The following is a 24,296-nucleotide window of genomic DNA, read 5'->3' as shown; positions in this document are numbered from 1 at the left end:
CTAAGATACAATACATTTTTTTCCTTCCTCATACTCTATTATATACTCAGGGTAAATCTGGTATTTTTCGAAGACAACAAAAATGGAGGGATTTAACTCATCATCCACACAGCTGTCATAAAACCGAAGCCCATCAACAGACTTTGTCGGGGGGCGAACATAGGCTGCATTGCCTTTAACGTAATCTCCAACCAATACACGAGCCACGAACATGATACTTGTTTTCACTGCAGGCTGACAGTATGCATGGGAATAGGAAGCATCTCTAGCAAAGTAACTTCCTAGAAAATGATAGGAAAACATGGTTAAAAGGAATATGTATAAAGTGACAGCGAAAACTGAGCATCCCCTTGTTTTTCAGGAGGTATTTGACCCAACTTTCAGGTCTCCTCGTACTCGGTTTACATAATACCATAGAAATTTTTACAAGGGAAAGGATTTCACCACATATTTCCATTCAGAATTTGCTATTTTCGGAGTAATTTTTAAAAAACCATCTGAAAACATTACAGGTATGCGTGTTATGATGAGAGGGATAGACAAGAAAACATGAGGACCTTCCATGATCATACTGAGGGGATGCACGCCCTTCTTGCTCCCTGCTATGAAGACTAGCGGCCATTTCTCTGGCAAGTTTGAATTATGACCTTGAGCCTTCAGCAGATCCCACCTACAGCAACAAAGGCTTTTTCAAATCCTTACATTAATTCTCGTAACACCTTGTGAAAAGACTTACCCCCGCACAAAGCAAATTCTTGTCCTCTCCATAGGGAAGTAAGATCATAATACCAATTCGTACCTCTCTTTTTCACCCTCTAGAGTTAAAGACTTCAAAACTGTGATTGTTCTACTATCAGGGGAGTCTAAGTAGACATCTAACAAGCAGAGTCACTTCTACGTACCCTTTCCATAGTTAGTTCCATTGCATCCACAAATTCTCCAGTCAAAGTTGTGAACGCAGATGGCTTCCACAAAGGGGATCTTGGTTCCGTGGAACAGGAGCCTTTCTTGTATTTCCTTCCCTCCATTTTCCCTTTTCATCTGCTCCTTTTGCCTAACGGAAAAATGCAAAGTATATCATGTACATGTAAATATCAGCTGGATGAGATTTCCAGTCTGCTTTCTCCTCTCAGCTTGGAAGATGAGACAGACTAGCAGTATGATGAACAATTACAAGATGAGCAATACCACTGCCCAGCAATTCTAGGTAATTTTGGCTTTCTTCAGTGAATTTTAAGTAAGCATTGATGCTACTACAGTCCCCACCGTACCAACCTTTTGCTCCTCTGTAGGGTCCTACTAGTTTTGCTTTAATGTCTCTTGTCCCTTCCCAGCCCCAAAACTCCGCGGAGTGGAGGTTACACTAACGGCAGAGCCTTCACGCTCCAGCAGTGGGTAAAAGCTAAAGGCAGCTTGTTCTTCATTCCCCTAGTGAACTCAAACTGCCATACACATGAAGCCAGTCATCCTGCAAGAGGACAGGGCTGTGCCGACATGGGCTTTCTGCCTTGGCTGCACGCACCTAACATTCCCTCTCTCGCCTCTTCTGTTGTAACCATTCACCAGCCTGAGCTCCTGCCCCTCGGTGAGATCAGTGCAGCTGAGGAGACAGAGCCAGAAGGAGAGAAATTGAGCCTTCTTTCACCACTGAAGACCTTATTGATTTAGGCCAGGGTCAGACCGAGCTATGACCAGTATCAAAAGAGGAATCACAACAGAAGGCTCAACTAGTACCTCCCATCATTATTTCACAGCATCCAGACATCCCACAGGTTTTCAGAAGCTGTTGAAGCGGACAACACAGTAATATTCTTCAGGAAGTGATCAGCTATGAAGTAAACAGAGCCAGGGAGAGGGGAGAATCCTTCCAACTTGTAAACTGCATAAATGAACAGTTAAGAGCAATGGACTGAAATTTGTTCATTGAGAACTTGGCAATGTTAAACTCTGCCTGATCAGCTTAATTATCTCATTGGAGGAGGATAAAAGGAGAAAGTATGCACTATTACATGTTTCAAAGTGTCTTATGTTTTGCTAGATGGCAAGGTTTTACGAAATTATTAGCTGATAACTTCCTGGGTTCAGTCACTTTGCAGGTGAAAGTACTTATTTGAGCAGTATTTTTCTTCTCCCTTACCATTCCATACGGTCCTTGAATACTTCCATTAAGTATCTGTGCTTTTGTTTTAAACTAGACAACTGTTCCATGCAACAGCTTAATCTGCTACCAAATTAACCTGAACACGGTTGTTTATTGTCACTAGCACCAGCTCAAATCTGTTGGTCTCTAGCTTGGCGTAAGTACCTAGAGTTCAATAGCACAGATGCGGGTGTTGAAAACCAGAAAGGAGCTCTGGAACTCAGAGATCATTAAGTTAGAGTATGAGGATTCTTTCTCAGTGAATACTGACTTCATTCAGCAAAGGTACTCAAACACGTGAAGAAGCCTTAAATAAATCTGACTGGGGAAGAAACAGAAAGGGCCAAGCACCCTTACCCTTGCAGGGTAGGTTACTGTTCAATCCCTGAGACAATACGCTATTCCACATCACTGTGGGTATCCTCATCTCAATTTTGCGTCATTTGTGTCTTTCTGTCCGTACCCTTCCTCCCACCTTCCAAGGAGTCACGCAAAGGGAACCACCCCCCAGGAGCATGGCATTCTCTAGAAGGCCTTCGGCACTTAATTTCACTCCTGAAACTGCCCCTAAGAAGGAAATACCAGTCACATTAAAGACAGGTGGCAAGGTCTCTCCTTTCCTACAAAGGAGACACGGGACACCAGCTCTTGGAGACTCCCTCCCAGTAAGGATGAGGAAACAAATACTAACCACTGAAACACTTTCCAGAGGGATGGATTCTGAATCCTCTTTATTTTAACGACATTGTAGCTTTTCATAGTCTGAAGAAACAGCTGCTTTATTCTGTTGTATTCAGAGGTTGTATTACTGATCTCCACTGCCTATAAAATATAAACCAAAGCGAAAGAAGACATGAGGCTTCAGTTAGCTGGTAACATGTAGCAGCCTAATGATAGCAGATACACTTTCAGAAGGGTCCCCAAACTATACTTATGAAGGTTAATTTAATGCTTTAGGACAGACACTTAATATGTAAATCCACACTTTTTGTGTTTAAAAATCCATCAAGAAATGTACATTTTTCCCAAAGAAAAGTTCAGGCAAAACATAATTAAAACATGATTCAAGCTCTTCTGCTTGCTTATGTCATGCATAAATTTTCTGTTTTTTTCTCCAAAGAAATCTGTGTCTTTAATTTTCTAGAACGAACACTTCTCTCCTGTAAACTAGACTGAAAATGCATGATGCTGGCAGACTGATGTCACTTGGTAATACTTTCCACTTTACCGCTGCCTAAGTGTTGTGGTTTAACCTGGCAGGCAGCCAAATACCATGCAGCCGCTCACTCACTGCCCCCCCCTGCAGTGGGGCGGGGAGAGAATCGGAAGGGTAAGAGTGAGAAAAACTCGTGGGTTGAGACAAAGACAGTTTAATAAAACAGAAAAGGGAGAATAATAATGATAATGATAAAATATACAAAATAAGTGATGCACAATGCAATTGCTCACCACCCGCGCTGACCGATAACCAGGTAGCGATCAGTACTTCCTGGATCACGCCTACCATTCATATACTGAGCATGACGTCACATGGTATGGAATACCCCATTAGCCAGCTGAGCTGGCTGTCCTGATTGTGTTCCTCCCCATCTTGTGTACCTAGCTCAGTCAGTAGGCATGGGAGCTGTCCTTGGACTAGGAGGGCACTTAGCAACAACTGAAAACATCAGTGTGTTATCAACATTCTCCTCATACTAAATCCAAAACACAGCACTAGCAAAATGTCTTAAAGTGAAATGCCCAACATCCCACGTATCAAAGTTGTGTTTTAAGCAGGAAAGCTGCGGTCATCCTAGGAGGTAATATGAAATCAACATCTTAACCTGTCAGGCAAAAGCTCCACATTTTAGAAGGCCGAGTTTAGAGAGGAGATAAAATAAGACTTATATTTCACAGCTGCATATAAATAAAGAAGTAGTTTTCTGGACACCATGTCCAGCTTGTGCATTAGGTATTTACTGAAGAAGAGGCCTATCATAGGAAAGTCTTCTAAGGATTAAGAATAAAGTCACTTGCACAAAGAAGAATTATTTCTTTGAATTTATTAAAAAGCTTTTACAAGGTTGAATGAAATTTCCCATGTCTTAATACAAGAATATTTTGCAAAGCCTCTTTACAACACAACACATAAAACAATTTGGATGGGCGAGTATTTATTATCTGCATGCTCTGTGACACCACAGCTCAAGTTGTTCACTATCACCTACAAGATGAAAATTATGTCACTATATTTCAGTACTACATCTTTTATTTAGACATAAGCAATTCTTATTTAGACTACAAATATGCTTTTGCTATGTTGCATCTTTTACTGAGGAACTGTAACCTTTCTGGGTAAAAGAGAGGGTCAGCCACACGGTACAAGGCCTAATCCTGTAAGAAAGGTACTTCAATTATTTTATCATATCATGGCCTCCGAGCAACAAAGCCAGTTCTCTTTTGCATAAAAACTTTGTGGGATTGTCCTTATTTCCCCAAGGACACTTCCCCTGCTAATAAAGGGTAACATCACATTGCTATTGCAGGTTGATACTTCATAGCAACATAACTTCTTTAGCTCTTTTCATCTTCAGACCTAAAAAGGAAAATCCTAGAGAGGATAAGCATTTGCTGACCCACTATCAAGGAGTGGAGTTTCTGAGGCAGAGAAAGAATCACTGCCCTGACAATAATGTCTATTAGCGTATGACTGTACAAGAACAGTACTCTCTGATATCAAACCTTGATCTCTGGTTAACTTAGGTTTTGGAAGCAGCATAGTTTGTATCAGTGACAGTGACCCAACTAGAACTAATGTCTATAAAGTACACAGATAGACTCTTTGCATTGCATCAGATCCCATTCCTGTTACGGCACAGCAGTCTTTGGCATGCGTGTCAGGATTCAGCAACGTGGCAGCCACACAAAGACATCCTCTGACATAAAAACACGCATTCATTACACACATTTCTCAGCTGTACATTAAATATACAATTTAAAACCCAGCATGAAGTTCCAAGACAATATCAATTCCTTTTTTTGCCTTTAAAAAGTTTACCAACTACTAATTCCACTTTGTCTGTTAACCAAAGACAGAAGAGATCCACACCAACCTTCCAATTGGTGTTACCAATTTCCATTGTGCATTTCATAAACTCTACTTTCTATAGAACTATGATTCTAAATGACTTACAGATTAAGACACTGCAACACTCAAAAAATAAGCAATGTTACCAAAACAGAGATGCTCTTTTTAAGCAAAGATGACTTTCTCCCTATCTCAAATAGGTGTTCGTTTTTAAAATGGATCACTTCCAGCACAGCGAATTTTGCCAGGATTATTTGTCAATGTCTGAAGAGAAGAAAATTCATCAAGTCGTAATTGTCAGATGTTACAATGTCACCACAAGCATGCAGAATCCTGGCCAGTCCCAATATTACCTACTGCAAAAAAACAAGCTTAGGGTCTCACAGAAATACTTAATCTAGCCCAGACTTTCACTTTTAGCGCCAACAGGTACTGTGGGCTTTGTCACTTTTTAGGTACAGAATTAACTTTTCCTTTCCTATGAAAGGCACTCAGTTTACAAGTTAAGAGATGGTTTTCTTAGGTGCCAACTCAGCAAACAAACTGAACTCTGGGAAACAAGATGATCCTTCTATTTCATGCATCCCCACAAGTACCAGCAGCGATACCGTGGATCTGCACATCGCATTCCAAAGCCTCTCACACTCACCTCAGTGACTCCAGAAACACCCAAACAAATGGATTCAGCTAAAACTCAGACTGAAGTTTTTCAGGCAGAGTAAATAAGGGAAGCAATTAAGTACATACAACTCTGAGACCTAAAAAGAACTGAGCTACCTGTCTTCCTGACATTCTTTGGAAAAATTTAAGCTTATGTTAATCAATTAAGCTGCTGATAAGCCAAGAAAAGAGCTGATTAGCTATATCCTTCATTATTTTGACAGAGCTCATAATATCACAGGCCCAAATCTTCAAAAGGTCTGGCTGCTAGGTTCCCCACACAAACTCATCATTAGTTCATTCAGCAGGTGCTGGACACCTGACACTTTTACAATCTTGAAAAATTAGGGGTTTTTGCCAATTGTGAAAAACAGCTGTTTCAAGGGAGCTAACGTACAGAGCAGTTGACTTAAATTTTATCCATTGATTTTTCATCAGAACTGCATTTAGATGAATTTGCTATATACACACATGGCCAGATACTGGTATTACATTGAGTAAGGCATAATCCAACACAAGATGGTAGTCAGGGTAAAACGAAACATCCAGCACAAAGCAGAGTAACAGAAACCAGCCCACGGAAGCTGAGACATATGATATTTCTGGCTCTCATGCCACTGCCAAAGTAACTACACTAGGGAAAATAAAATTCAAAGAGTGAGAATAGCAATGGAGCTCTCTGTCAACCGAAAGTAGCCAGAAAGAATTCTGGAAATATGATATTACTTCTGTCCTGTCCCTAGCCATCAAGAAATCTGTGCCAATACAACTTGGTCAGCATCACACAAGATTTTGTGACACAGTCAACAAGGAAAACTTCCTATGCTCCACATTATGTGCTGTTCCTTAATCATAGTCAAAACCACTACAAAAAAGGACAAGTGTAACACTGAAAAGCCTTTTTTCTAGCATACTGTAGTACTTCCAGAGTCTGTGTTGCTCTGCCAGAAGGACTGCTTCTTAATACCATTAGACCTAGTAATTTAAAAAACACCTGCACTTTTTTGGTCTCCGTAGACCAAATAGGAACATAAACTTTGGGCTGGCAGGGGTTTGGTTTGGTTTGTTGAAGAGATCACTGCAAATGTTTTTTGATATTCTTGGCTGTAGCTCTATTTCTGCCATTCCTTGAGGCCATGGTCTGTGCTCAGATCTGTGATGTATGTGTCAGTACTGGGTGACTTGAAAGCGCGTATAGAGATTTCCTTTCCTAGGTCTCCAATCCAAACTTTATCCACCAACAGCCATGATGATATTATTATTGGATGGCTTTTTAATAATGGGCTACACAGAAAGGGTTTGGTCTCAGCCCAGCTTCTACTGAAGAAATTCACACTTCTCAGAAGCTCCTTGCTGAACTTGTCCACCAAGTCACCAAGGTAAGCCATTTTTTCATTTTTAACAGTGGATCTTTTTGTCTTGAATTTGGTGAGTTTTGTTTTTGCATGTGGATAGATGCCTAAAATCCAGATGAAGTTCATGGGAATTTGGCACTTTTTTCAGGAGCTCTTGGGAGATCACCTAGATCTTTAGCACACCCACCCAAGAAGTCACCCCTGTCACTTTTTAGGATCTACCCAGTTACAATTGCTTCAGTTAAGCAGCATTCTTCTTTGAATCGTGCCTTTCCATCAGAATTACAAGAGGGGGGAAAAAAAAAAAAGAGAGAAAAGATACCTTGTATCCCAAGTCAGGTAGTGCAGATTGATCCCAGTGGGTAGGACAGGCTTGATTTGGAATAGAAGAATCTGTATGGCTGTTTGCAAACAGACAGAAAATGAGGTGTTAGTAATTCTAGTCCTGCTCTGAACATTCAAATTGGCACTCTCCCCTTTGGCCAATTCCTACATTTAAAAATAAACAAAATAAGCCACAAATAAACTGGGAAATGGCCTCATTCTGTGAGCTGAGCTTTGCATGCTGCCACTCAATTGTCACGGTCCTCTTTCACCTGCTTCTTTAAGAAACAATTGTCCATCACAAGTCCTGTGGATATGGTACCTGGAGTTACACGTACCCCAGAAACCAGGTGATGCACCAAGCCGACAGTTTGTGATATAGCTTCTGTTCAGACAAACGGATATGTTTTCTTCTAGCAACAGCTGTGTTCTTTGCACAATTACTGCCAACACTGGCAGCCATTTTGCCTTACAATTACTTCTGAGATATGAATCAAAAAAAAAACCAAACAACTTAAAGAGCATTATTTACCCTTTCTTTATCTTCTGCACATCTTCAGAAGACACAAACTTTGGTCGCCTGCAGACCTGTCTTCGAGTTTTAAAAGACATGTTTGTCTGGATCATTTCTTGAGGAGAAAAAGAGAAGGAAAACAAAAGAGTCATGACTAAGTCTACAAGACAGGGTCATTAATTAATGACAGCCATTTATTAATGAAAAGTGCATATTCATTATCAATTCTATCTGCTGAAGAATAGTTGCACAAAGCCTATGTAAGCTTCTTGTCCTTCCTGTAACTGTTATTTAACTTGTGCCTATCTTGCTTGCTCCCTTAAGTCATTCATGCTCTTTAAATGTTGCTCCAGCAGCACAGAAAGATGCTTAATTTTTCATTTTTACCATCCACAGTTAACTCACTTTACTTAAGTTTTACTATGACTTTATGTGAAGACTACGAATCTTTTTATTTCTGGTCCAATGTGAGTCTGGATAGTGTCAAGGAATAAGAGGGAAGGTTACTTTTGTAAGGAACGTCCTCTACCTCACTTCCTCTTCCAATGAGTAAATTTAAAAATGTTAGTAAAAGAAGTCATAGCTTCTAAAAGCTGCGATAGCTTGCAAGTTAGTCTTTGTAAAGCACTGCATAGTTGTAAATGAGAACCTTTAAAATGAGTACCTTTAAAACTGAGCTGGTAATGCTGCAAGCCAGCCTGGAAAGATATGGTGGCATCTGGATCTGCTAGATACAAATTCTCAATAATATCAGAAGATGGCGATTTCACACTATCCCCTTCTCCCTTTGCCGGGGGGAAAGAAAAAAAAAGAGAAGAGTAATGAGTAAACACAGTCAGGACTAAACCCTGGATAACTAGTTTGGGTAGAGGGAAAGAAGAGACAAAGAGTAGGATGAAGATGAATCTACTCAGAACTATCGTGGCCTACAGTGCGATTACCAAACACTCATAACATACACACAAATACATAATTAGTAATGATGGACACATGTATCCCATTTAAATTTCTGTTTGGGCTGGGATAGAGTTAATTTTCTTCATAGTAGCTAGTATGGGGCTGTGTTCTGGATTTGTGCTGGAAACAGTGTTGATAACACAGGGATGTTTTCGTTACTGCCGAGCAGTGCTTACACAGAGTCAAGACCTTTTCTGCTTCTCACCCCACCCCACCAGCGAGTAGGCTGGGGGGACACAAAAAGTTAGGAGGGGACACAGCTGGGACAGCTGACCCCAACTGACTAAAGGGATATTCCACATCATATGACATCATGCTCAGCATATAAAGCTGGGGGAAAAATGAGGAAGGGGGGGACGTTCGGAGTGATGGCATTTGTCTTCCCAAGTAACCGCTATGCGTGATGGAGCCCTGCTTTCCTGGAGATGGCTGACCACCTGCCTGCCGATGGGAAATAGTGAATGAATTCCTTGTTTTGCTTTCCTTGCGTGTGCAGCTTTTGCTTTACTTATTAAACTGTCTTTATCTCAACCCACGAGTTTTCTCACTTTTACCCTTCTGATTCCCTCCCCCATCTCACTGTGGAGGACGGAGCAAGCAGCTGTGTGGGGTTTAGTTGCTGGCCGGGTGTGACAAATGCACTCAACTCCTTGACCAAACTAGTGTTAGTTTGGTTCAGGCTCCAAAGGAAGTAAAGGCTTAGGCCATGACCGGGCCATGAACTTCTCTAGTTCCAACCTGTTCTCTGAAAACCCACACAGGAACAGGGTGACATGGTGAGCATTGATGCGTATGAGCTTGGAAACTGGAACACTGATCATGCGATTAACACATGAATAGCAGGTGGTTCTTCCAAGACTAATTTGTCAAGGAACAAAGAAAGTTGTGGGTACAAGGAGTCTCATGCTTACCTTTTCCAATGCATGTAATTTGACTATGAGCCAACCATAAATATGACAGCCTGAGTGAGCTTTTTTTGAGCTCTCCCTGCTAAGGAGCAGGCTGCACAGCGGTGATCTGCTCTTGAGCTGGGACGCCTCTCAAGGTTACTCCTTGAAGCTGAGACACCCCTCACCAACTGCAGATCTTTGGTACACGACCAATATTGTGCATAACCTTGTATTACAGTGTACTAAGATTTTGAATTGGTAACTTTGAATTATTATTATATTCTCTGTGCAGTAAGTAATAGAGTGAACCTTGCCATCGGACTTTGGTAAGTCTCACTTTTACAACATCCTACTTCAATAAAAATACTTTTGCTGCTACCTTTGGCGGTTGTTCTTTAAACGGTCTAAAATCTCCCCCGTGACAAACTGGCATAGCCGGCAGATTCTAAGTCTGCTCCATGACACCGGGGTTAAACCACAATGCAAGTATAATTCACTAATGTACAAAACAATGTAAAATATGAGTGTATGCTGATGGAGATGCTTTCCGTTTAAGCTGCTTACTGAAATCAAGGCCCACCATTGCCAGAGCCACTATATCCATCATCTTTCCCTTCCTACTTTTCCACGTCCCTGGATCACCTTTGTGTTCTGCCTTTTGTGCAGCTATACTGTAAACCAGATGGGGAAAACTCATCTGCCTTGGGGGAAGGAGAGATCCCTTGTTTATTTCTTTTCCTGCATTTTTCAAATAGATCACTCCCTCACCAAAGAGGATTGGACCACCCAAGGAAAAAGGTAACAGAGCAATCCTTGCATGTCCAAGAGAGAAGAGAGGTAAGACTACTTCCTGAATAATTTAAAAGGCAATATATCTCAAGGACAGTGTGTATACATGTTAAATCTGTGTAGAAGCCATGGACAACTCCAAAAGGGAACCTGACTAGAGAAGCTGGCATGCATCACCAAAACCAGTCTGATTAACACAAGCTGAAAAAAAGGGAGTTTTGCTTTCCTGCGTTTGCCAATAAGGTCTTTGTCAGGAAAGTAGTTGTAACAAATCATTCAGACACAAAAGACAGACAATTGTTCGTACTGAACCTCACTGCAAGGAGATAAGGCGTGTTCCCTCCCCTCCAGCCTGTCATCATTTTATCACATCTGTTATGAACATCTGTAGCTTCACTGCCTTACTCGACACTGTAAAATCCAAGCACAAGTATTAATTAACCTTCCTGAGTAAAGGGGAGTTGGGGGAAGAGACTCCACACATTTCTTCAGAAGTGAATCAAAGCACAGGATGTGCACTCACCTGTTCTCCATACTCAATCCACTGGCCTTGGTCATTCTTCCAATACCAAATCCACTGCGTGGTCAACACAAATGTGGGTTTTGTGACTGATGATGGTGTAGAGAGACGTCGAAGCGAATAAGAACGGCAGGTCATTGTCTGGAAATTAATGCTCTTATCTGGTATGCTGTAAGGACAAATTCAGGTTTATTACAGTTAACAGTATATATTTTATCCTCTAATCCCCAGCTTAAGCTGGTACAATTTTCTTTAATATAATGCGACTGCCTGAACTTAATTAGGCCTGAAATAAGTGTATTTCCCACAGCATGCATGGCAGCTCTGAAAACTGCTTCCAATCTTCAGAAGCGAACTATGGCCTGCAAGACACTGAATGCCATCTCAATCGCTAGCCCGATGTTGCACTGCCAGCTTTACAGACAGTCTGGGACTACGTGTACAATGTGGCAAAAGGTACCCCCGCAATAAATAAGCATGGTTACAGTTTTTCCTCAGTACAAGAATAGAAGTTGGTAAGTATGTGACTGAGTTTGCCAGCAAACACCTGCAGCTTATCAACTTTGTTCTTTTGCGTGGCTACAGAGGATGCAATCACAGCTGTGAGTTCCGTAAATAGCATTCATCACTGGAGCCACATGGGCTTTTACTCCTGGGAGGCTTGAAAAATTAACTCTCAGGCAGAAAGACTTTCAAAGCAGCCTCCCGTTGGGAATCTTGCTTGTGATTTGCAACATCCAGCAGACTAGTCAAGCTGCAAATCAAAAGTATCTGCTGTCTGAAGATGCATGGGCCAAAATGACTACACAATTTTACTGAGGCCAAACTTGGGGTCCCCTACGAATCCAGGCGGCTTACAGTGGCGCTTTCAGAAAGGAGTTAAAGGGAAAATGCACTTTGGTTAAAAAAACAAAACAAAACAGAAAAACCCCAACAACAACAAAAGAAAAAGGCTGCTTACACAAAGGACATTTCATAAAATTCCTCTAGGCACATTATAGATAATATTATATTATTATTATAGATCCTAGCTGCATTAGGAAAGGAATAGCCATAGAGAAGGACTAGCTCCGAACGGTTGTTAAAAGGCCAAACTTAATTATTATAAATAAATTTTGATTCATTATCTGAAGTACTAATATTCTAAGCACTAAATTCCACCCACCTCTTTTTACCCTGTGTAGAGTTTTAAATGCAAGATATTGTTGTGTTATTTTTAACAGACAAAAATGGGATGATATTTCCATGCAATCACTTTTACTTTTCTTTTTAAAAAGAAAAATTCTCATTTGTACATCCTGATTCTGAGAAGCTCAGTAATCAGAAGTTATGGAAGTCAGACATCTTTAGAAAGAAAACAACAGTTTTTCCTTAGGGGGTCAACCACAGTAGCCTAAGTAAGCAGTCCAGCATCATCGTACCTGCTGGTTTTGGGGTCACAATAGGCCTTTTCAACTTCCTCCATCATGGAAAGGTCATTCCAGGTGATCCCGTTATACACTTGCCATCGATATGGCAAATGGTAATGAACAAAGCTGCATTTATCTGTAATGAGATCAGACATAGTCAAGAGCTCTGCAATCATAACAGACAGCAAGACAAGGGAAAAAAAAAAAAGGAACAAGCATTTTTTACACTCTGGCTTTATCTCCTGGGCTTTGGTATGAGCAATAAAGACAGAGTGCTGAAAATAGAAATATGTTTGAACAATAGGGGTGTGTGTTTCTCCAGTCTTATCTAGAAAAGCAACATAAGCTCTTATACCGCCAAATATATTTCAAAGAAACCACAACCCTCCCTTTGCTGAGACAGGACATTGGCAGCTGGGAGAGCAGTGTCACAGATAGGGAGTATCTGTCTATGTGTCACACCACCATGTTTCTCAGCTGTAAAAAGTCTAGTCTACACATCACATAAGCACTCTGATATATTTGGTTCTCTCTTTCTCTTAGAGCTATGCGGTCGTTACCAAGGCCTGAATGGTTTTTTTAGGCCCAGCCCAACAAACGAGGCAGCATAAAGGACTGCAATACTCCATAGAACATCCCCCAAGAGGGACCCTACACTCACCCCTGAACAGGTAGCACACTGCCCTACTAACAAGACTGCTAGGCACTGTTGGAATTGTTGCTTCACTTCTCAGAAAATGGGAAGCAGCAACTTGTAACTGCCTTGCATGCAAGACCTGCAGCAGTGCTATACACCCTTCACACAGGCAGAAGAAGACTTTTGGGGTTTTTTTAAATCATCTATGTTTTCAATGCATGTATGTCTGCATGTTTGAGTTCAGACCTGCTTAACATCCCTGCATGAGTGCATGCTGCTGGGTACAGGCAGAGGCTGACCTCCAGGCCTCCCTGCTGGGGGAAGCTGATGTACACTCCACATCCGAGTATGGACCAAACCTCTTATTTACAACTTTTGAGCCAAACATGGCATGGCAAAGCACACTAACTCTCCAACTGTTATTTGAGTTTAGCTATTTGGTGGTCATAGTATAGCTGCTTTGAGCCTGACCTCCACAGCTAGTACACCGTTCACATTATGCAGGCCCAAAAGTTCATAAACTTAAGCCTCAAGCCTGGTCCTAACGAAGCAGAGTCTGAGAAATGTGGTACAAGGCTGGAGTAGCTGCTGCACAGACAGAGCCAAAAGGAGTTTCACCATTCCTGACCCCTGATGTATCTGACCACCGAACATATGGAAACTAACCCCAGTTATAAAGACAACAGTGTCATTCACTCCTTTCTTCCTTCTTTTTGTTATCAGGGCTTTCTTGAAAGCACTGTGCTTAAATTAACTTGAAAAGCTGTAGACAAAACCACACTTGATCTCTCTTGGCCAGATTTCATTTCTATGATCCATAAAATACCCATAAAAGAGATAATTTATTTTTAAAGTACTGTCTCTCTTCAAAGTAATGAAGAGATATTATCAAGCCCTAAAGTAACTTACTCATCTGCCTCTCAGAAAAGGAGCTTCTGACGAGAGAACTTTACCAGAACACAAACCCACTACAGAAATGCTAAATACACACAAATATCTGAGACCAAACAGTTATCAGGCAACTTATTGTCCACATCCTAAGCGAAAGCAAACACAGTCTGATCTAATTTCAGTGGATCTTTTACCAAGACCAGGAGATCAGAAAAGGAATAGTCCTTTAGAAAGTGACTGGATAAGTTCACTGAAAGAAAATCTCATGGTACCTCCTTATAACCAAGGAGGAGCCTAACCTGGGGGTTAGGTGACTGTTCAGGTACAATTGTTTATACTTATATTTTCCCGCAGACCCCTGTTATTGGCCACTGCCAGGACAATTGACTAGATTTATCTTTAGCTTAGCTGGTACAACTATTGTGTTTTCTTAAGATGTTGTAACACCTCAGATCACTTTTTAAAGGACTTAATGGGGAAGAATATGGCTGTTATCTGATGTACATAGGATACATCAGGAATAAAGGATGACATATTGTCACCAGTTGTCAATGATGGCAGCATAAGGCCAGCTCTTAAATTGATCTAATTAGTTACACAAAGTGCAACATTTAACACTTGAAGGCTTTTTGCCACAGAAGCATACCCAAAGCCTGTCCCCATCAACAGGGCAGAAATAGGCGATAGATGGATCATCTAGAGGAGAAAGGGTTTAAGTGTATCCACTTGACTCTCCTCTGATTATGTTTGTAATTCTGACAATATTTATTAGTGACTTGGAAACTAAGTGAAAATGAGTGAGAAGGCACAATCGCCACTGCCACTCTATATGCCACCACCAGTCCGAGCCATTGAGCGGGGAGTGCCTCTACAGATGCTGCTCTCCGAAGACAACATTACTTTTTCTAAAGCTTACCTTTATGTTTGCAGTACCTCCAGACATAGAACACGCATAGCTCATCACACTTCTCTTGTTTGTTGTCCTTCGAAGCTGTAGCAGAGGAATTGTCTTTTTTATCTACAGGAAAGAACACATCAGTCCTTATTTGCCCTACCAAAATACAACTTTAAGGGAAAGACATTGCAATTGGTATTTCATCCCAGAAGTAACAAAGAGTTGACTGCAGTAGCCAAGTCCAGCGCTTTCAGGATCTGACTATCCCCCGTAAAGCCCACTGTATGAGTTAGGGCTTTGTGACTGACCCATACCCCCTGCAATGGAAGAAGGCTCAGTGGAGATGGGCAAGGGCGATGTGCCCATGAAGCTCAGAGAGTAACGCAGGGTGTGACTGACCATGGCTATTGCAAAGCAGCAAAGAAATAGTCCATACCATATAACATTTTGCTCAGCAATAAAAGGGAAAAGAGGGAGTTTTAAGAGGGTTAGCCATCTTTTGCTCAGGAACTGGCTGGGCATCAGCCTGTCCGTGGGAGGTGGCAAGTGATTCCCTTTGCATCACTTGTTTTGCTTTGTTTTCGTCTTTCTTCTTCCACTTACCCTTTGCTTTTTCTTCCCTCCCCCCCCCCATCTTGACCCCCAAGTTTTCTTGCTTTTATTCTTTTTTTCCTCTTCCCCTGTCCCACTGGGGGTCAGGGGGAAGTGAGCGAGTGCCTGTGTGGTGCCTATCTGCCCATCACGGTTAACCCACAACACCCGTGTAACGTCAACTACCTTCAAGTAAGTAAATTTGATATTAAACATTACACCCTCCATGTGTGGAATATCTAAAAGAACCTGTTCAGAGAGTATTGGAGTCTGACAAGCTTTAAAGCCAAGGCCCTTCTGCCCAGGAGGACAGGAGATTTACGAATTCCTATTCACTCACTGGAAGGTATATCAAGACAACCGCTCTACTGACAAAGCTATATCCACTTCCTGGGGACAGAAGGCAAGGAAAGATATCACACACACAGATACAACTCTGTCTCCTTCCCAGAAAAGAAGCGGTATGTCCAGAAGAGTACAGAGATCAATCCCAGACTACTGCCCATTGTGCTGCACAATGCTTGGGCAGAAACCTCAACACTCCTCCACAGGCTGTCTGGTACTATGGCTTTCAGCATACGGTAAGGTAAGGACATAAGCTACACTCCGACCACCACAGGGAGTTGTAGGGCTGTGTGAAACCAAATCCCAATGAGAACCGCTGATCTCAAGACTGGAGGGTTAGAAATAATCCATACCTTCATCTTTACCTCCAGCTCCTGTTGGCAACTGGTGTTGGCTCTGACCAGGTACATTGTTACTGGGACCTGCATGAGAGGACTGAATGAACACTACTGCTGGACCAGAACCTCAGCTAGCTGGCAACATCCCAATTTGTGTGTTGAGGATTATGTCCATCAAACATATAATTTTCCACCGGCACTCCACTGCTGATATAACAGATCAGCAGTAACAGTTACAAATCCCAGCTAGTCACAGTTATCAGCAGCCACTCGATAGCAATTTTGCATGCAGTAATTTAGGCAACAGTAATGCAGCTCTCCCTCCCACACGACTCAGCCATGACTTAGTCCATTCCTGAAAGCAGATCAATGGCAGGAGGGAAAAAAATATGTACATGTTGTAAGAGGGTAAATAGGAAAGCTGATTCCACATGGAAGCAGTTGGTACTTATCTAGATATTTACCTTCTGAAGGTGGCATTCGCAGTGTGGAGCCCACTGTTTGCAAAGGCCCCCTCGGTTCTTTACTCCTTACAGCTGCTGGTTTTTTCAATACATTTTCTCTTGGTTTGTAGTTGTGTGCTGAAAACACAGGAAGGATGATGGTGTTTAGCTGTGAGGTAAGGCAAAAACGGCTTCTACTTCTACCAAACTCAGAATCCTATTTAAACTCAGTGCTTCTTACAACTTACTTTTCCCCTTCCTCTGCTCCTTGTTGAGTTCCACATGCTTGTGATCATATATAGACTGGATGTTCGAAACTATGTTCACATCAATGCCTCCGGTTTCCAACACTCTCAATGCATGGGTATCCAAGAGGTAATGAGACTTCTTGCATGGAAAAAATCTACATTCCCCTCGGATAAAGTGTCGACAAATATGAAGCTTGTTGCAGTTGTTTTGCTGGCTGCAGGTGCCATCCTTTGAGTTGTAAGATGGGCAGACCTAGAAGTGGGGAGGATAGGTACAATATGAAATGGAAACATTGGAATCAGGAATTTTTGTCTTTGTTCTATAGGCATGCAGCTTTAACAGCAGAAAAACTGTGACTAAAAAGCACGTGTTCATTGTGACTTCTTTAATCCAGGCAGATTTCTTGCATGGAAGAGCAGGCATTTTCAGCTGACTCATGCATTTTCAGTTTTGAAGTTGTGCAGAGTTTTTTTCCAAGGAAAAGAAAAGCCAATCCAACAAGCATTCATTTTTGGCGCTCTGAAGCAAGACAGTTACATAACAACTGACTGTTTTACAGTTATTCTGTTAAAAAGCAAAACAAAACAAAACAACCAGAACAAAACCATAACAAAGAACAAGTGTCTCCATAAAAACATATATACTGTGTCAAATGAGGTATTATTTCATGGAGCTGAAACTGCATTTGCATTCCTATTTGTAAAGCTCAAGACTTGAGCATCTAAAAATGTTATGAAGAATGCTTTGAGATTAGAGTACATATGGAAAAAGCAACGCACTTCTTTATTCCTCTGCTCACCAAAAAAGAGATAGGCAGTGAATTGTACCCAGGGAACAAGTCACACACCAAAAACTCATACTGCCCACCAAGCACCACAGCAACACTTCCGCTCCTGCAGCACAGAGGAGCGGCCCGTCCAAGAAAGCTGCTTTGAGGAGGACACACAGCTGTCTGGCAGACAGCCACAACATCACAGCAGAACTGTCACAGATCTCCTCCCAACCCCTCTTCCAAGCAACAGAGCTAGTTGTTATGCTATGTTGCAACTGAATATATATAGATTTATATCTCAGTTAGAGAATTAGAGATTGCTGGGATGGCAGTGTTTAGAAGACTGAAAAATCAGGCCAGTTTCAACTGCAAAACAACTCTTTACTGGATTCATACTCATTAACAATATCCATTGCCAAAGGCGAGTTCCTCCTCGCCATCAGTATCATGTACAGAACAATTAGCCTTCACAAACTTACTCTAAATTAGGTGGGAGCATACAAAGCCACAGAACTGATGTAATTTCAGTGAGCACTGATGGCTACTGTCCTTGATGGTTCTTAGCTCCTGAGGGAAGCAGAAACCAAAGGGTGTTGTCTTCTTTCTTCCCCATCTTCCTTCTGTCACTGTGGATGCTTTATGCTTTTCTACCCCTAACACCCCAAAGAATGCTGTCGTTTGCTTTTGACATCTTATTTTTGGGATCTGGACTTGTTCTGGTTTTGCTTGTTCTACTGGATTATTCTGCTTCCATCACATACCCTTCCTGCCTGCTCTGCAGGATTTTAGTTTTACCAGATACCTTGCAGATTTTACTTCTACATGTTTTCCTGCACCCTGCTTGTGCAACTATATCACAACTTCCCATTTACCCCCTTGCAATTTACATATTTAAGCTCAGCCGCATCACAAAACGCTATCAGTGGTGTTACAATCTGTTGGGTGCCCATGCAAGGTGCTGGCAGCAGGGGCGGCCTCTGTGAGAAGAAGCCAGGGGCTGCCCCACGCTGGACACAGCTGGCTCCAACAGACCCACTGCAGGACACAGCTGAGCCCATCAGCCAAGCTGGTGGCAGCTCTGGGAAAACGTATTTAGGAAAGGGCAAAATGCTGCATGGTAGAAAGGGGGGTGTGGGGAAAGTGTGAAAAACAGCCATGCAGACACCAAGGTGAGAAGGAAGGGGAGGAGGTGCTCCAGGTGCCCGAGCAGAGATTCTCCTGCAGGACCATCTATAGCTGGTTGCCCGGGACTGTGTCTAGACGGCTTCTGAATATCTCCAAGGGGGGAGACTCCACTGGGCAACCTGTGCCAGTGCTCAGTCACCCTCACAGTAAAAAAGCATTTCCTGATGTTCAGAGGGAACCTCCTGTGTTTCAGTTTGTGACCATCACCTTTGGCCCTGGGCACCACTGAAAAGAGCCTGGCTCTGTCCTCTTTACACCCTCCCCTTCAGGGGAGGTAAACGTTGATGAGATCCCTGAGCCTCCACTTTACCAGGCTAAACAGACCCAGCTCTCTCAGCCTGTTCTCGTGTGAGAGATGCTCCAGTCCCTTCATCATCTTAGTGGCACTTCGTTGAACTCCTCTTCCAGTAGCTCCATTGTTCTTTTGTACTGGGAAAATAAATTTTGGACAATGAATTTTGGACCTATTTTCAGCTAATGTAGTGGATCACTGTGGAAGACATTATAATGAGGAGATAGCGACTTCTAGCAAATCTAGGCAGTTTACCTGTAGGCCTTGGTTGCAGAGGCCCATACATTATCATTAGTGACAGCCACATAATGTGAGGACATACCATGCCATTAGCACGGACTGCATTTAACAATACAACCTGTATGTACTGTTTGTAAGAGCTTGTTCCTATAGAGATGCATAAGAGCATAATGCTCTCAATGAACCTCGCTGGACTATCTAGAACATTCAGTTTTATACAGATAGAAGACCAATAGCTTTGGGGTTTTTTGATTTTTGTTTTCTTTTCTTTTCCAGAAAAAATACTATAAAGAAGAAAAGCAAGGGTGCTGAACCCCACCATGGATGGGAATTCTGCACAGCAAGCCATGGCCCTACCAGAGAGGTCTGTCTGATGCTGTATTGTCATTGGTTGCCATGACATCAGAAGGGACACATAAGATTTCTTCTCATTATAACCTTTGGTAGTAACCAGCTATTTATCTTAAGCATCATGTGCCTTTCTTAGTGAGATCCCAAACCACCAGCACCTGCCAATGCAAAGCAATTATTCACCTACTCCAGAATTTTGGCTAAGTCCCTTCATTTTTCTCTCCTTCTTTTCCCCAACTTTGTCTGAGGGGAATGCAGAAAGGCTTATCATCTACAGAGCACTCTATGTATCACGAACATAGCAAGTGCTAGGTAACGACAGTCTTGTGGGAGATGCTTTGCAACTTCAGTCACTAAAGAACTCAAATCTTACACCACTGTCAAGGGATGGTCTCCCTCAGTTGAAGAATGTCGCTGTATTTTGAGGGCCTGATACCACTCAAAGTGTTACCTTCATCTAAAAGGTACATGCCTCATCTGAGTGCCTACCTAACAAGAAATGTAAGTTAAGGCTTTAAACATGCAATTTATTTTTCCACCAAGTGGAGATAACTGTTCAAGTTACTGAGCTGAAAGCAAACAGTTAGTCCAAAATCCACCAGAGACAGACAATCAAGCACAAAATAAGGGCTGTAATATAAACTTATACAGTAGTCCCTTGGTTCAAAGGAGTAATATAGTTCTCTGGATATTTCTAGAAAAACTTAAAATCGCTGCTTTCTTAATAGGTCTTTCCCCAACCCAATCTTTCCCCCTTAACTTCAATGTCCTCCCCTTTCTAGAAACTTTCTCCTCCAGGAATACTGCTAACCAAAACCAGAAGCAGAGAGCGGTTTGTCACGCAATCTGAAGCTGATTTAAGAACTACCAAAAAAAGCATAAGGCTTATGTCAGACACCGGTTTTGGGGGCCAGAGCATAGGAATTGCTTTCATGCTTTCGTGCTTGCATCTTCCTGCTCAAGAGAGTAGGAAAAAAAAAGCAACTAAAATACAGAATCGGGTAAAAGCTGAGAGAGTACTAAAAATACAAACATTTTGTACAGAGCATCCATTACACAAAATATCACTTTAGGGTAGTGGAGATACCAGCCACTTAAGTTACAAAGCGAAGCTCCCAGAGATTTAAAGACACTGAATCTGGTTAAGGGCAATTTTGTACAGCATCTAGAGGAAAATGCATTAAAAGATGATGTTAGTATGCCAGACGAAATTTTTACATGGGAGCATCAGAATAAACTACCTAACCAGGAAAAAGTGCTGCCTCAGCTAAACAGGGAATCCACTAGTCAGCTACACTAAGAAAGCACACTGCCCCTTGTATTTGCCAAGAAACAAAAAAAGGAGAGCCAGCGAGAAGGTGAGGAAAAGCGTAAAAACCCCTGATTTTGGGGTGCTGTTGTGTTTTTCTTACCCTGCACCCCAGTTCAGGTCACAGAAGACCAAAGTTTCCTCTTGCTTGAGAGCTTCATACATGCCATTTGTCAGCGCACACACAGCCAGTCAGCATTTCTAAGCAAGAAACAGCTAAGTTGGCTTTCACACCCCTCTCCCCAGCTCTCAGGTTTATGAATGGCCTGCATCGATCACTGTTTTCCGTTGTTTCTGCTATTTTACTACATAATAGGAGTTAAGGTGCTCAATTAGAGGTAATTAATGATGCCTGCCAGTGCTGAGGGCTGAACAGATCTATAGATAAGAGCTTAAGAGCAATACCAACCAATGATGGTTGCTACTATCTGCTCATTACCAGGAGTAATTAAACAAGAAACACTTAAGTTTTAGATGCAGCTGAGCAGGACAAAGATATTATTAATCCTCCTTGCTCATCACCACCGTGCTCCTTGAATCTGCCAGCACAACATACTTTAAAACACTACAAAAAAAAAAAAAAAAAAAAAATCCATTTTGTCAAAGCCCAGCCCTGCCACAACAGGGAATAAGAAAACAATAGAACTGTTATGCCAACAGATCTGTGGAGATTTTAACCTCCAAAAGACAAGGGTAACAGGCAGTACTCTGGTAATTTCTTAACCAGGAACAGCTGTAGCCAGAACAGGATATTCTTGGCTTTGAAACAGCCATACCTTGAAGATAGCACTGCTCTTACACACACATGCAGAAGCAGAATGGATTGTTCGGCCAAATTTAACAAAATCAATGACTTGCACAAAAACCGGACAAAGGTTGCTTTGTAGAAAATTAGTGTACAAAAACTCAGTGCACTTTGGAAGGGGCAGATTTGACACAAAATTGACTGCAGTCATTTGGTCATTTTCTCATAGATTTTTCTCACTCCCCTCTACCCTCAAGCACCAAAATGTGCAGGCCTACGTAGGCTGGAAAAGGAAAGGGGCCCTTGCTTCCTAGTCTCATCATCTCTTGGAGAAGAGCCAACAAACTGATTTTCGTCACGCCTTTTATCCTGTAAGCATGTACAATTATTGTGATCTTTCACTTCCGTCTTGCTTACCTCACCATCTGTAAATCTCTGGTGAAGTTGCTGACTTTTTTTATTTGCTTGTTTTGAGTGACTTTGTGGCTATTCTGTTGGGATAACAGGAGTGGCACGCAAAACAGGCTGTAGCCTTGCTGTCCGCTTCCTGCTGTGAGAGGACACATCTTCTGCTGACAAGTCATAGATGACATGGCCTTACCAAGGTGCAAGCCTTCTGGTATTTATGTAAGCAACACACTCCTCGGTGTTTAACAGTTTCATTGCTGTTATTTTTTTTGGTTATAAGTACACAGCACTTTCACAACCCTTGCTCCATATTGTTTCTTCTGGTGCTTTCACACACAGCCATTCCCATTCATATTTCATTCAGATTAATCTTAATACTCTGTTACATATCTGAACAGCTTGAAATTGAGATCAGACCTCCACCTTCTCTCTTGCCCTCTCCCGTTCCTAATTAACAAAAGCTTCTCTTAAGAAATCAGTACAACTCACATCAGGGAGGAGGAAAGGGTCACTCTGGAGAAGCAGGACTCGCAGCTCATTCTCATCGAGGCCAGACAACTCGTAAGTCTTCAGAACTTTTTTATTCTCAGCATTGATGATGTCGTGCGAGTACTTACAACATCTGCAAGAAAATACACAGAAATATACTTTTTCAGTCAAGTTGATTTAAAGAAGAACCTCAGATAACGCTGAGCTTGGGAAAAATAATGGAGAGAGAGGCAGTTTGGCAAAAGTCTCTGTGAACATTTAAATGGTCTCTGTAATTAGCTACAGAATGGACCAAACAGCATAATAACTCTGAAATACAGTAGCATTATTATCCCCATTTTAAACATCGATGTGGCCAGACCACTTCTAAGAAAGCTAGCAGCACAGATTTGAAGGCAAGTCTGTGTACCCCACACTTTCTTCCACTCCAGTAAGAGGCAAGTCAAGTCACACAATCTGAACAGCTGCAGGGAAAGCTAATTTTAGAGGAATGCATCAACAACAGTGGAAGTTGCAACACCCTTGATTTTGTGAATGTAAAAGGTTGTTGTCCTAGGGATGGCATGTAAAGAAAGATGCAAAAGTCTGAGAGTGCAAAACAAAGAGATAATGAAGCTGAAAACAACACAATTTGTTATCTTTGCTGGGTGAGAAGTTAAAAAAAAAATTAAAATCCAACAAAATTCATTAACTTCTGAGTTTTGGATAAAGAAGCGATGAAAGGACAATAATGAAGATGTGAGTGCCACTTACTAACCCAAGAGAAACATCTGAATTGAGTGTGAACTACAGAAAGAGAATGATTGCCTTTTTTTTGCATCTATTTGAAAAGATACTGCAAATCAACAAGAGGAGAAACGTGGTCAACGCGGTAAAATACAGCCTCCTTGTCTTGCTCTACAAAAGCATGATTTGATACAGCCTTAGGACTAGACATACTCAACCAATAACAGCACCTATTAATCTATCAGGCTCAAGTCTCTGTTCCCTTTATCCTTTTGGCCTCTAGTTAACTCCTGAAACTCTCCTCGTGAAAGCTTTTTTACCTCATGCTGTGTCTGATCCAATCCTTCTGTACAGAACCTTGTGTAGACATTTTGCCCCTGACTCCTGCTACCTGCTGGACACATTGCTTTGTAAGCAAATAAACAAGAATGCTAAGTCTGAAGGGCAGAAGTGTCCCATCTTTGGTCCCGAGAAACGATCTTCTAAGGATACTAGATTCTGTAGACACTCGATTAATGGCTATGAAGGTAGGACAGCTACAGAGTATTTGAAGTGGGAGCCATTACCACCGTTCCTCCACAGTTAACTTCAGATTCCACCGACAGTCACACAGTGATCTACATCACTTGAGTACATATTTCTAAGCCAAAGGTCGCAACAGTCCACAAATACAGTGAAAACCAATCAGCTGAGTTTAATAGCACATTTAGAAAAAAGCAGTGAAAAGTTACTTGCCAGACACAAGTTAAAAACAGGTTTAACTGG

At 41.8% G+C, this 24,296-nt stretch overlaps 1 protein-coding gene across 1 annotated transcript; it reads right to left on the bottom strand.

Annotated features, from left to right (window-relative positions):
* Positions 1–22,938, bottom strand: LOC104070050 (poly [ADP-ribose] polymerase 12-like; the record flags this gene model as incomplete). Its single annotated transcript, XM_009583116.1, has 12 exons — positions 1–281; positions 903–1,054; positions 2,832–2,962; positions 7,545–7,623; positions 8,079–8,175; positions 8,725–8,845; positions 11,220–11,385; positions 12,638–12,761; positions 15,070–15,171; positions 16,338–16,406; positions 17,014–17,266; positions 22,806–22,938. Coding segments are annotated over 12 exons (1,708 nt in total), but the record flags the coding sequence as incomplete, so codon positions are not given.
* Between the last annotated feature and the right edge of the window lie 1,358 nt (positions 22,939–24,296).

Source organism: Fulmarus glacialis, unplaced genomic scaffold, assembly GCF_000690835.1.
Source record: "Fulmarus glacialis isolate BGI_N327 unplaced genomic scaffold, ASM69083v1 scaffold1508, whole genome shotgun sequence".
NCBI classification, from domain to species: domain Eukaryota; kingdom Metazoa; phylum Chordata; class Aves; order Procellariiformes; family Procellariidae; genus Fulmarus; species Fulmarus glacialis.
The sequence above is the reverse complement of the archived record's forward strand: the minus strand, read 5'-3'. Positions and strand labels throughout refer to the sequence as shown.